We start from the raw sequence: 13,955 nt of genomic DNA, 5'->3' as shown, positions 1-13,955 counted from the left end.
CAGAAGGCCTTTTTAAGAGTTCAGTGAGAGCACCAAATATATTCTTCGTCCATTCCATCTGTCCGTGTCGACATTGTTCCTCATTCGAACCATTCCTCCGGCTCACCTACTCCTCAGCGTTTGATACGCCTGCTCTGGGGTTGTTGTGGGCTAGTGCAAGGGCTTGGTACAGGGGGATAATTGCATAATTCATCAGTGTCCTTCTCTTGATTTATCCTGTGATTGCGCCGTGATTATTTCGTCTAGGGTATGTGTTGGACATGTCCCTTTTGTCCGTCGCGAGATCGGGTCGCGACCTAGTTGTGACGGGAGGTGACTTTCGCGAGGCCTGCGGGAATATATATCGAGTTTCCGATGGCTAGTATTCGGGTTCAACGCATGTGCGTCATAGTGGGATTATCCAATATGAGAAAATCGGAGCGTGTATAAAAATTATTGTTCTTCAGCGCAGGTAGGTGTTTGGGATGCGAACCCTCTGGGCGGATGACGGTGAGGACTGCCGGCTCAAGTCCACGCCATAGAGCGATCCACGGCGGTAAATATATAAGCTATTGCGAGAGAGGTTCAGACTGTTGTTGGGGATAATAGTGGCAGGCGTGGTTCGTCGCTGGACTATGCGTGGCTGCTCTTGTTGGGGTTCAGTAACTGGCTTTGGGTTATGAATAACCACCGGCGCAGTCTGTCTCCGAGTGGTGAGCACAAGGCCCTTGTCGAGCGCATTGAGCAAATCATTCACCACTTGACAGTCATGGGGAATCTGAACCTGGATATAACGGCCATATTCACGGTCAACCAAGGAGTAGGGTTGTCCGCACTTCTGGTACACGTATTGCAATAGGCTAGTCGCATAGAGGTTTCCACGGCCGCAAAGAGACCTCCCACTGCAGAAGGTTTCGTACGGGCGACTGCAGGCGGGGCAGCGAAGAGCATGTTGCGAGTATCTCTCCATCACATATTTTTCGTCATCTCGCGGGGCACGAGAGAGGATGGGGCGCTCGGCACCAATTTCGCGAATGACGGAAGGCATCGTATAACGTCGACGCAGAGGGATGTAGTTGTGGGAGAAGGTAGTTGGATTGAGAGTATGGTGGGGGAGGTGATAAGCGGGAAGGGGGTACCGAGGAGAAGACACTGTGACAAGCACCCTGGCAAGGAAATGCTGCGATGTAGAAGGAAAAACAGAAGACGGTTGATATGAGGAGGAAAAGAGAAAATATCAACGGGGGAACAGGAGACTTATATGTTGTTTGGTAGATATGTCATGGATTGGTGTGTATGATTGGAGAAGAGGAGAGAGGCAGAGGATGCCGATATAGATATAACTGCCAAAACGCACTGACCAGCGACGCCTGTAATCTAGAGTAACAAGCACAGGGTCATTGACCGGGAGGGAGCTAAGTGTAACGCTAAATGGACGGGGTGTGGGCCGGGGCGGGTGCCTTGGGAAAAAAACGGCCGAATACCAATGCATGACGGCATACCGTATCTAAAACGCCATACGAGCACCAAAATCATTGTGTATCGCGACATACGCTGATAGCGTATTGTAAAAATACATAGGCAGCACTGCCTGCAGCCCCAAAGGGCGTGATCCAGATCGAAGTTTATTCTTCACGCTGGTCTGCTTCGGGAAAGTTATTCAACGCGGCGCAGGAACTGCTGTGGCTGACTCCAGTTCTCGCCTGATGAGTGGTCGTATCCTTAGCAAAGAGGGGATACGACGGCGGCATTTCCTGCCGCCGCTCCCCTTTGAAGGAGCCGGGAGCAAATGGTGGGGGACGGTCTGAGTTTCCGAAGAGCACGGCTGATGATCCCGATGGCCAAATAATAACAGGAATCTCAATTTCGACCAATCTGACCCCCCAAAACTAGCCAGCTGCGTACGCGACAGATCCCTTCCCTGTCAACAGGAGGTTATATTTTTGAATAAAGTCAGATGTGTGTAGTTTGGGAGTGAACATGACACGGGTTGCCAGACTCCTGCTGTCGGCATGCATCTGTCATCTGGACAAAATATTCACCTTGTCCAATCAACCCACGCGGTGAAAAGAAGCCAGTGTATGAGTCAACAAAGCATCTCCAACGGTTAGCCTTGGCTGCATGACCGGAAAATCGTTTCCCCCACCCTCTTACCCTCCCTTCTATGTGTGGCATGTCGAACAAGCAGGGAGACGAGGCCGTGCAATTAAGAGCACTAACACCACGCACGAAACAAACAACCACTAGCGTGACTTCACGCTTTGCTTTGGCACGATCGTCTGTGGCTTGCGCACAATCCTTCGAGCAGGGGTTGGCTCAAGTGGGTGCACCGCCTCAGTTCGTGTTCGACTGCGGCCATAATGCCACAGATCACGAACGACGAACTCCTGAATGAAAGTTGAGTAATGGAGGGAAGGCCTCTGGCAGTTTGATTAATGTCCATGCTGATGTGTGGAAAGTGGTGTTTCCTTGCCAAGTCGCCAGAGATTGTGTTCCCCGCGCTTACACGGTAAATTCTAACCCCACACAACAAATGAACAGACGTCATCTCAAAGTCAGCCATGTACAATCGCGGAATATTTTTCGCTGCGTCAAATCACTCTCAAAACACAATTCACCATTGATCACACGGGCCTTTCGTTATCTGCCCCTTGCTTCTGGCAAGCTGTTGTGTTGACATCATTGTTGGAGGTGTATGTTGGGGGTTTCCAGGGTTCAGCAGCGGCTAATGATGTCATTACCGAACCCTTATGTCAATAAAGGTAAACGCCTGACCCAAACAGGCCTAGTTCGGCAGGGCTTTTCATTGTCTGATCAGCCTCACCAGGCGCTATTCCCAATCAGTAAGCCCTTTCTCATTCAACCGCCAACGTCAGTTCTTCTTGGGCACTTTCAACCACAACATCTTCGTGCAATCCCGGTAGATATTCCAAGCTACGACGTCGTGCTGCCTCCCTGTTACACCCGCCATGGACTTCTATTTTCATACACTGAGGGAGGTTGGGCTGGTTGGAGGTCGGCCAAACCTAGCGTTTTTCTCAAGAGGACTCTTCCCTCTCTCCCATCTCCAGTCCCCCTTCAGTCCACTGACCCGGACAAGAACCTCTGGCGTCAATCATAGGTTGATGTCCTTGAATGCGATTACGTAGCATTTTTGTTTTGAAAATTCCTAAATGCTCTATTCCCCTTCATTATAATTCCCCCTCAGGGGATGTCGCGCCAATGACACCTCCGTTTTTTTCCCAACACCCTAAAATGGATGTTGGCCATTCGCTTTTCCATCTTCAATCTCCTTTCTCTCATCTTCCTCCCCGCTATTCCTCCGGGGCTGTGCGGAATGGATCTCTATTTTCTTGTCTTCTTGTCTCAATCGTCGCAGTTTGGGCATCTACATAGTTTCGCTGGACTTGGGACCCTGGCTCAACAAATCAATTTTCCCTGTATTATTATTTAGTGCCCCGTTTCACTTCCGCCACTCACGCCGTGAGCGTCTAATTGTCAGTAATTTTGAGCGTTCCCATTACTGGCCGAGGGGCTTGGCTATGTTTTGTGATTACTGGGAACGTCCATTCAGAGTTTTACCAGCCCATTACATTACCGACTGAATACTACCTTTTCCGGAGGGTGGGGGTGTTTCGAAATGCCCTGTGACGAGGAGATAGGGCAAGAGTTGGCTCCAGTTGCCCATCCACTGCCAATTTGCCACTGCTTTGACTTTGACATGGGCAACACTCGGGCCCAAAATTACGGTGCTAGATTTTGGGGTTCTTCAGCTCGCCCCAGACCACCAGACATCCAAGTCCCCTTTGTTCCCACTCGTCTATCCCTCCCCATTCCCTTAGGCAGAATCCGTATACCTCATATGGACCCGCAATAGCGTTATCAAAGAATTTTGTGTCAGCTGAGTTTGGTTTCCGGTTCAGCTCCGGCTCCCTTGCTGCCTCCCGGCGAACACCCCCTGTGGACATACTTGTTGTTATCACTAGGACCTATCTTACCGAGTGTAAGTGACGGAGTGTGTATACCTGCAAAGCGGTCACTCAGTATCAACAAGTTGTCGATCGGTTCTTCGCTGCTAGCGTCCTATTCAAAAACGATGGTAACATCTACCTGCCTTGCCCACCCCCCATGGTTCTTTCTCATCCGTAATACTACGCCAAAGCTGTTTGAAGATTCATTTTGTGACGAGCGAAGGAATACATACTTCATTGCATTCCGCAATGCGACTCCTCATGTATAGGGATATTGGGCATTTCCCCACAGTTATTACCACCACTGGTGCTTAGGGTAATTCGTGACGCATGATCTATGAGACTAGCAGAACGAATCGCCTCTTCACCACCGTTAGGCTCCCATTACAGTGAGAATACGCAGGATCATGACGGCACCCCACCTCCGATTATCTCCCTCTATCGGTTTCTCTTCGCAAGTGCCCGTGAGACCTTTTCCTTCCTTCGACTAGCACCAGATGTGAAAGCTCTTGGGTTTGTCAATGCCCGTATATCAAATCTCGCATACAAGAATTATTTGCCACCTTATCTCTATGGCTGTCTGCTCCTTAGGTAATAATGGAGATAATCACTCTTCCAATCGGGATACGGATGCCGCCATCAGGAGTGTAGGTCTCAAGACTGCCAGCTCGTCCCCTTGGATGCTTCGCTTGCATATCTTTCTTGATCTCTAATTGGGAGATCAGTTCCGTTTCTCCTCAACCCCTGTCGCCGTTTTGATCAAACAGCCCTTCCTCTTATTGTATACATCAGCATCCACCACAGCAGAACAGCGGACCGTCACATGCGGGACGCACATACATTTCACAGACAGGCGTGGCTGCTTCTTAATGTTAATGATGTGAGACGTAACCTTTTTGGCTCCGCATAACGTCTTACGGGAATATCCCGCTCCTGGATTTAAATACCCGTATTTTTCAATTTTGCATACCCACGCCTGCTATAAATAGTGGGGACCACATACTCGATACCTCTAGGGGTCCATCCATTACGCCTAGAATAAAATCTTATGACGCCGACTTATTTTATGCCATCGCCCCATGACCTTGAGCCAATCCTCCGTATATCCTTTGTTGGCAGTTACCCCTCCTCGCTAGGTGCATTTGGGCGATAGCAGTTTGTTATCACACACGGACATGGCTGTGAATTCATAACTGCCATCGACCCTATGCCAGGATAGGTTCCTATAGGACACAATACACAACACTTGTGTGTGATTCTAACCTCCACCTCACAATCACTAACCAACAATGAATAAGCCTATATTATTCGTAATCAATGATTGAGAAGGTTGAGAAGAATCTCAGCTTGCCCTTCGACAAATGGGATGTGAGGGGATACAACTTTTGACTTCGGGGTTCGCCTGACGATATCAGCAGGAGGGTGAGTGCTAACTTCTCGCGGATGTCTACCCAGGAATGCCGACGGCAAATTTAGCTGCACATGGCCCTAATGGCAATTGTCCATACATGTGTGCTGCTATCATGATGCCAAAACCTTGGGCTGTAAATTCAGCAGCATCATTGGGTGGTTTGAAGAAATTTAATGTATGACCCTCCATTTGGAATTGTTGGTTTGCTGAAGCTTTCATATAATGTACATATGTATTTAAAGCTACATAAGCATTGCAGATATAAATGAAATGTCTATACTCAAATGTCCAGGTGTAATGTAGTGCTGAATGATCATGATTGCCTCTGAAAGTTAGCGATAGTTTTCGGTGTAGCTGGAATATGGGTATCAAAATCCTTTTTATCCTATTTCAGTATCAGCTTTAAAGGGAGATAGTACTATATGAGAGGCGTTGGATGTATAGTGGTGGGCGATTGGCGGGCGAATATTTGAAACTGACAATGAACACTGGTTGTTGAGTGGTGAGTCTTGAGGCTATAGTTAACTTTGATATTCAAAGCTTGGAGCTAAAATCAATGGCCTTAACATCAACATCAGCAGATCCGCAGATAATCGCTTGGAACATGGGAGAAGTCAAAAGCTAGATACTTTGGTATACCTTTCTCTATTTCTAAATTGATTCATTTTGGTCAAGAACGCTCGGAGCATGGTTTATAATGAACTATTCAAGACTCCCAATAGTTGCTCGCTCGTCGTTTTCGAGTTGACCCTTCGTCCTTCCGCACAATGACCAGTGTTCACGTTGATACTGTGAAAAGGGATGGCACCGAAAGAAGCGCGGACATAGATCTTCGCATGCCAACATGCCGCGGTGTTGACATCGAAGGGCTTTCTATCCCTCAACTGCAACAATGTCTCGAGAGCAGAAAATTTTCTGTTTATGATCTGACAGCGTGCTACTTGGAAAGAATCAGACGCATTAACGGAGTTTTAAAGTAAGTTTTCCGTTAGAACAGAGAGGATTAGTAGCGGGTTTACACGCTATATTCAACTCATTGAGCTAACCATTGTCGAATCTAGAGCTGTGATTGAAATCAATCCTGATGCTTTAGATATTGCTGCTAGGATGGACTGTGAGCGGAACCAGGGGAAACATCACGGCCCGCTTCACGGAATCCCATTCCTTGTTAAGGATGTATGTTTCTTTTACCCATCTCCGTAATTTCCAGGAAGCAAGCGCAAATTACTCCATTCCTCTGTACCTATTTCATCCGCAAGAGACAGTGCAGACCTAATGACTTCCAGACTATGTCTACCAAGGACAAAATGCAAACGACTGCCGGTTCTTCTGGTACGTCAAACTTATATCTCATTTTGCATACCAAACCTCTTACTCCTACAATGATATATAGTGTTGCGAGGGACAGTGGTCCCAGAGGATGCACATGTCGTGTATCTCCTGAGGAGAGCTGGAGCCGTTTTACTCGGACATGCAAACTTGTCTGAGTGGGCATCGATGAGGTCGACATACTAGTGAGTAGAAACCGAGCCCCGGTTCCAACAATGCTTCTAGATACTTTACTAACGATCGTGAAGTTCTGAAGGATATTCTTCTCGAGGCGGTCAATGCCGGAACCCATATAACCTTGCCGAGCATCCAGGTGGTTCCAGTTGTGGCAGTGCGGTTGCTGTCGCATCAAACATGTGTGCCTTCAGTCTGGGCACTGAGACAGATGGGAGCGTTAGTATCCTCTATTCCCATCCGAGTAAGGTGATGATTGAAGGTATTGATGACCACTCAATTCAGATAATGATGCCCGCCGACCGCAATGGAATCGTTGGCATTAAGCCAACGGTTGGATTGACAAATGGGAAGGGCGTTATTCCAGAATCAAGGAGTCTTGATAGTGTTGGGACGTTTGGAAGGACGGTACTGGATGCTGCAATTGCTTTAGATGGCATCGTTGATTCGTCCGCTATCCCGCCTTGTACCTGTAAGTCTCCAATTATTTGGCCGCAATGGGAGTGGGAGTAATGCCCGGTAATAACCCGACGATTGTCTGGCTGCCCTTATTAAAACCACAAGTTCACAGATGACCTTCCAAATATGCATTTTGCAGCAATTGTTTCTGGGAAAGAGACCCTTCGAGGCGCTCAATTTGGGTTACCCTGGAAAGGGGTATGGGAAAAAGCCAACCAGAACGAAGCAGCTAGAAAGCATTACCAGATCTTCGAACAAGTAATAGAGCGTATAAGGGAAGCAGGAGCAAATGTAATTGAATATACCGATTTCCCTAGCGCAGAAGAAATCATACCACCTGGTGGATGGGACTGGTAATTTTTTCTCAAATCCCCTTCGCTTGCTTCCTGACTGGCTTGCCCCTATTCTAACGAATAACTCTGAGAAATAGGGACTATCCCACCAAGCAGGGCCACCCAGAGCAATCACAATTTACCGTAGTGAAAACGGAATTCTACAATGATTTGAAGGCTTACCTCGGCAACCTCGCTTCCAACCCAAACAACATCAGTTGTTTAGATGATATAGTCAAATACAATGAAAGGCACGCAGAGACAGAAGGCGGGCGCCCTGGCGTACATCCCGCATGGCCCTCTGGACAGGACAGCTTCGAAATGAGTTTGGACACCAGGGGCGTCATGGATGATACCTATCGCCATGCTCTAGTGTATATCCGTCGAAAATCCCGCGAAGAAGGTATTGATGCAGCTTTGTCAACAAAGGATAGAAACCAGCTTGATGGGTTGCTGGTTCCCCTTCAAGCTGATGGCGGTGTTGCATGTCAAGTAGCTGCCAAAGCTGGTATTCATTACTCCTCCCTACGTTCCATTGATAAATCAGATTTTGTCTCATTTGACTAATAGACTGTTGTATAGGATATCCCATGATCACGATTCCCGTTGGCATCGCAATTGGTGAGAACGGTAAGCACCACTTATCTCTTTTCTGGTTTATTGCAATAACGACGTAAACAGTCCTTTACTAACGCACATATTGTAGACATTCCATTCGGTATTGGAATGATTCAGACAGCATGGCGGGAAGATAAACTCATCAGATATGGTTCTGCCATTGAGGACCTGCTGGCTCTGAAAGCAAAACCTACCTTTAAGAACATTGATGCCGATAATTATATGTATATTGGGACTCCTGCAAAGTCATAACGTCACGGATTATGCTCAATAATATAAGGACAGTTCTAACAGCTGTATTGGGCGTGCTCGGGATGAAAGCTCCCCGTGAACGCTCCTAAGTTTATCGGGTATATGAAACAGATGAATTTGAATTTTAGTTCAAATTAGAAGCGAAAGGACTACAAGGTACAAAATACCACTTGGACATAAATTCTTCGGCGCATTCCCAAAACTGAGGAGCTATTGCTGCTCTATTTTGTTATAAAGATACAATAAGGTAAAGTATATCCTTAGAAAATAGAAATGAAAAAAGGAACAGGAAAAAAAATAACAGCGAAAAACGGAAAGAGACCGGAGAAGAAATCAATCTATCCATAAAATCTACATTGTACAGAAATTTCAGAAGATTGCCGTGACAAAAAACAGGGGGGAGGGGAGGGAGAAGTTGGCCAGTAGAGAAGCTCATGAAATAAAAATGAAGCCCGAAGACGCCATAAGTCATATCTAAAAAAAAAAATTAATCATTTCGAATTATAGGGTATAACACAGCATCTCCTGTCCCTTGATGGCTGTCATGATATGCCAGGGTAGTGGTGAGTTTCCTTGCGCATGAACGATACCCCTCACCCTCGCTAGAGTTATCAGTTCTCGATACATGCGAAGGATGTCCTTCAATAAATGGTCGATTGGTCGCCGTGAATTTGTGTAAATGATATTAACAGCCATTATCGCTTGTCCGTCTGTGTCGCTGACACCTGAACGCCGGAAAAGATACCCGCTTGCTAGAGCGGGTTGGTGCTTCGTGAGGTAATAAGAGTTGTTGAGCCTGTGTGAAAGTGTTACGCCCCAAGTCTCGTCCGATTTGTCAATGAGAATTGTATCTTGGTCTGAGTCGGGAGATGACTGTTGTGCATGTTGCGGAGGAGTATGCTGGTCCGTGTATGTAGGCGCGTTTGCTGTTGGGGGAGTGGCTGCAGGACCTGACGGATCAGGAGACGGCACGGGTCGAGGCGTAGATCCTGGTGTTGTTGATGGGCCATTCTGTGCGGCCTGCTGGCTTAACGCACTAGGTTGAAGAGGGGATGATGGAAGTTTGAGAGACAGGCCAGGTTTCGTATTAACAGAAATGATGCCTAATTCGACTTTAATGGCTTTGGTGCGATTGTACTGATCCAGAAGGGATGTCCACACTAGAGATACTTGAGTTAGCGAATAATGCATATTGGGTGGCGACGCAGACGGGATATTTACTTTCAACCTCTTCTAGATCAACTGGTTCATCTTTTACGACGATCAACCGCCAATGCGATAATGACATATCCATAATGTCCTTTGACGTTTCCCAGATCTGTGTTCGGATTTCTGATATAGGTCTGGATACCGAAGAATCACGTTCCCGAAGACAATACGAAAGAGCGCTTTGATGCCTTCCACTATTGTCTGTCCATGCTGCGGTTACCCAACGTTGGTCGACACTTTGTGAGTAAGCAACATGGAGGGATTTGGCTTCTTCTAACGGTGCCACAGATTCTGCCGCCAGCCTAAATGGCACCACTTTTGGAACTGGATCCGCCAGCACAAGAGGAGGAGAGCATCCCAACCAGTCCGAAGATCTATCCTTCGGCGGGCAGCGGGAATAAACCTCAAGCGCCAAACGGAGGTAATCCGTCTGTGTGGGTACGACTAAGGAGTCGGCGGAGGCGATAAATTCCAATGGGATTATTTGAAGAACAAGCTCACTAAGATGCCGAGTGTGTTGCCTGTCGATATCTCCAACATATTTATGAAATAGTCGTAAAAATGCTGAGCAGATATCTACGATAGCCGCATCATAGATGAAAGGATTTATAATGTATATCACCACATTTTTGTCAGTCGCTGATAGGTTTGATAAAGAGCTTCCTACTTATTGTTAGATAACTGCAGAATTATGCAACGGAGATTACACTCTTACCCAGGTTTTCACAAGAGACATTTAGTGCATGCATTAGGGAAGCGTAGTTCTGGTCACTTGCAGCATTTAGACTCCATGGAACTAGTCCGTTGGCCTTGTTTGGCCGAGAATGGCTTCCAAAATTGCCACTGGAATATACCAGGCCCAGCCTCTCGATGAATGCCTCTGCTGCCTCGATGACATTAGGGGGGTAAATACAAAAAGGTATGATATCCTTTTCTCCTTGGAGCGGCTCGAGTCCAAATGTCTCCCAAAAGCCAATGGCAGATGGTAGGATTTCCAAATAGCTGTTTCCGCGGTGGACTTTAATGTGGGGAGGGCATATCTTGCATATAGAACCGGTAAGATTTGACCTGATAGAAGGCCCATCTTTACGTGGATTTGAGCCATCTTCCAAGGTTACGTAAGTTCTCAAATCCAATTTAGACAGATGGCCCAAGCCATCAATGTTATCAAATAAACTTCGTGACAGTATATCGTCCCAATCCGCCCATTCCGGTTTGTGTAAATCATCGCGGATATGGCAGAAGCTCGATTGAGTAATTTGGTCAACAACAAGTTGTGCAGTTTGGAGGAGATCCTCTCTTCGCAAAAACACTGGAAAAATATCATTTTGCTTTCTTGAAAAGTATCCTGTTAAAGGCCAGTCGACACCTTCGGAGAGAAAAGCCCCCAATAGCGCGAATTGATGTTCACTCAAGGGGCCCTTGTCCAAATCGGAAGTTTGCGTAAGAATATCTAATGGTGACGGTGTAGAATTTCCTTCAACTTCATAATCACGGTTTCTCTTAGGGTGAAAATTCATAACATGAGATGAACTTGCGTTCGATTCATGGTCTGTGTCGCTATTGCCTTCGCTGGAACCCGAAGAGGATGTTGATGGGGATTGTAATTCTATCTCCAGGGTGTTATCAGAGATAAGTGGGTGAAGCGATGTAAGTATTGGCAGAGGTTTTGGCCTTACTTTCCGTCCTTTTTCTGGAAAGCCAATCGTTGGGATGCCAGATGGAGAGCCGCCCAAGTTAGATGTTATATACCGTTTTCCAGGAGTAAACCAAAATTTTCCATCAATTTTATACTTTTGGTCCGAGGAGCACAACCTCGGTTGGAATATGACTGGACTATACTGATTTGGCGCTACACGCAATCTGGAGATATCTGATTTAAATGGTGTCAATCTTAGATTTGTCGATACGTCCGGAGACAAAATTTTCTTGATTTGAACTGGGCTGAGAGGCGGGCTTATTGGTCGTTTCTTTTGGCTATCATCTGTTGAAATGATCTGACTGAGCTCAGTAGTTTCCTTGCATATATGATCCTCATCCCCTGTTGTAATTAAGGAGCTGAAGGCTGGTTGTTTGATTGTGTCATGCTCGGATTTGGTAAGGTGATTTTGATCATTATTTGATGGGCTAGGTTCTGTTATCGACATGGCAGTATCTGAGCTATCAGGTGCAGTGAAATTAGCTTCGGTATCATGTGGCACTGCCTCCGGCTCACCAGTTTGCATATCAAGGTCGCCGGTCAACCCAGTAAACTCAGGTTCATCGAAAAAGTTAAAATCGGCCTCCGTGATGCCCTTGGTGTCAAAGTTCGCGACATCCATATCACCAAAAAAGTCTTCGTCAGCTGCAGTATCATAAAGGCCTGATCCAATTCCGAGTTCGGATGTTGTCGGGTCTAAGCCGGTTGGTAAAAGTTCTGAAGTTCCACGAAAGTACGCTGCAGGCCCAACGGTCTCGTTATAGATTTGTTCACTTTGTGTAGGTGGGTAGTTTAATGTATCAATCGCAGATGTTCCAAGTCCCTCCGATACGATGCCTGCACCCATACCTTGGGCCAACCCACCACCTGGAGGGGTGGGATATACCGCACTCGCAAGCTGTGCTTCCGGCAAGTTAATCACCCTTGCTAAACTCTCTGGCATTTCTGGGTGATCGAGCTTTAGGGGAGATGGTTCTGAGCATTTTTGTTGTTGTTTCTCGAGCTCGCTTGGATCATCTGAAGTTTTATGCTTATCAAATGGCTGTCTGATCGGACATGGTTCTTTAACCCATCTTTCCGCAAGGTGTAATGGGCTCTCAGCTTGGCCGGAGAAGAACCCAGTGGGATTCGCAGGGGCGGTCATCTTAGACCGCGATCTGGTGAAACATAGTTTTAAAGGCCATAAAATTCGGATAAAGGGGGACGATTTTTGGTGATTCCAATTTGATTTGGAAAAAAGAATATATAATTGTCGGTCTAACGCGTTAACTTCGACTTCAACCCACAACTCCGCCTCCGGATCATTTAGCTGCAAGCCAAATATTCTGAGCCATTCAGCCACACATCTCTTCCATTCTCGTTTATCAGCTTTCGTTTTGCTAGCTAGAGGTTCAACCTCGTGGGGCGTTGTAGCAATGTGACCTGGGGAAACAGTGTTTGATTGAGTTGATTGATATTCGCCAGTCGATGTGAGTCTGCACAGTGTCCCAGAGGGCGCAATCCACACATCATCGCTCAAGCGGGCACCGATTATCTCAGATTCTGAGTCACGAAGTAACTGCTCCAAACCAGGTTGCGGGAGGGTGCACAAAGAGATCGCGAGTCTACCTTTCGATGTCACATTAATATCAAGGATGGAAAGAAATGATGTAGACTTCCGGGAAAAGGGTAAATCATCGTCTCCACTTTGGTATCCGTTCTCCTCGAGAGAGCTATAGAGAGTTCGAGTTCCGAGTGGAATCACCTTCTGCTGCTTCGTAAAATGGAGTGTAAGAGCTTTGGAAATCGCAGAAATGAAACCTTCATAAAATGCAGAATAGGTGGTAAGGCTTTTCAATTGTGCGTATTCACTACAGTTGGTTGTCAGCTTGTTCTGCGTTGCTGCACTCTCAAAAATGCTGGAATCAGGGTCAGAGAGCAGGCGGTGTTTGACCTCTGCTGCTGTGTTAACCCCAGATGCGACATCTAATTCTTAAAATCAGTCGTGTGCCATGTGTGATATGGAATAGATATGGAGGATTATACTTAAGAAGGTTGCTTTTCCAGCAACAATCAGGTCTTCGTCTGATTTGCCGTTCCCTGAATCCTGCACCAAGGCTTCAAAGTTTGGGTTGGGGGAGAATATCCACAATTCAGATCTATTAGCCAGCTGCGAAACATAACAACCGTCATTTCGCAAGGCAAGTAAGGCACTCCGAACTTCGTTTGAGTTCCTCAGACCTGAGCTCTCCAAGGGGTCAAACTGTGACCCACGCGACTTTGGTGCCACCCTGGAGTAGATTCTCCAGAATATATGGAAAAAGCCATCCTTCCCGTACCAATTAGATAATATAACAACAACAGTAATCTACGATTTTACTTACAAGAACACGGAAGTTAGTGAGCGCGCCGGCCGGGAAATCCATGGGTGGCAAGTCTCTGAAGACCTTTTGGTGGCAGCTTTCAATTGGCCAACAGCATATATAAATTTCCGTAGAATAAGACCATCAGGTCAGGAGGCATATCGAAAATATGATAATAAC

General features: G+C 46.6%; 4 protein-coding genes across 4 annotated transcripts; 1 reads left to right on the top strand and 3 right to left on the bottom strand.

Annotated features, from left to right (window-relative positions):
• Positions 1 to 442: 442 nt before the first annotated feature.
• HCBG_05967 (uncharacterized protein) lies at positions 443 to 1,027 on the bottom strand (the record flags this gene model as incomplete). The annotated part of the gene is made up of 1 exon (XM_045433016.1): positions 443 to 1,027. One exon carries the CDS (start codon positions 1,025 to 1,027, stop codon positions 443 to 445), a length of 585 nt encoding a protein of 194 aa, XP_045286184.1.
• A 2,340-nt stretch (positions 1,028 to 3,367) lies between these two features.
• HCBG_05966 (uncharacterized protein) lies at positions 3,368 to 3,947 on the bottom strand (the record flags this gene model as incomplete). The annotated part of the gene is made up of 3 exons (XM_045433015.1): positions 3,368 to 3,417; positions 3,592 to 3,731; positions 3,796 to 3,947. The coding sequence occupies 3 exons, from the start codon at positions 3,945 to 3,947 to the stop codon at positions 3,368 to 3,370; spliced, it is 342 nt and encodes a 113-aa protein (XP_045286183.1).
• A 2,181-nt stretch (positions 3,948 to 6,128) lies between these two features.
• On the top strand, positions 6,129 to 8,525 carry HCBG_05965 (amidase; the record flags this gene model as incomplete). The annotated part of the gene is made up of 9 exons (XM_045433014.1): positions 6,129 to 6,337; positions 6,423 to 6,537; positions 6,648 to 6,693; positions 6,755 to 6,875; positions 6,939 to 7,336; positions 7,463 to 7,676; positions 7,754 to 8,163; positions 8,238 to 8,285; positions 8,362 to 8,525. 9 exons carry the CDS (start codon positions 6,129 to 6,131, stop codon positions 8,523 to 8,525), a joined length of 1,725 nt encoding a protein of 574 aa, XP_045286182.1.
• A 204-nt stretch (positions 8,526 to 8,729) lies between these two features.
• On the bottom strand, positions 8,730 to 13,838 carry HCBG_05964 (uncharacterized protein; the record flags this gene model as incomplete). The annotated part of the gene is made up of 5 exons (XM_045433013.1): positions 8,730 to 9,685; positions 9,747 to 10,397; positions 10,450 to 13,398; positions 13,459 to 13,741; positions 13,797 to 13,838. The coding sequence occupies 5 exons, from the start codon at positions 13,836 to 13,838 to the stop codon at positions 9,027 to 9,029; spliced, it is 4,584 nt and encodes a 1,527-aa protein (XP_045286181.1).
• Between the last annotated feature and the right edge of the window lie 117 nt (positions 13,839 to 13,955).

Source organism: Histoplasma capsulatum (assembly GCF_000150115.1).
Source record: "Histoplasma capsulatum G186AR genomic scaffold supercont2.8, whole genome shotgun sequence".
Taxonomy (NCBI): domain Eukaryota; kingdom Fungi; phylum Ascomycota; class Eurotiomycetes; order Onygenales; family Ajellomycetaceae; genus Histoplasma; species Histoplasma capsulatum.
This window is presented reverse-complemented; position numbering and strand designations above follow the sequence as displayed.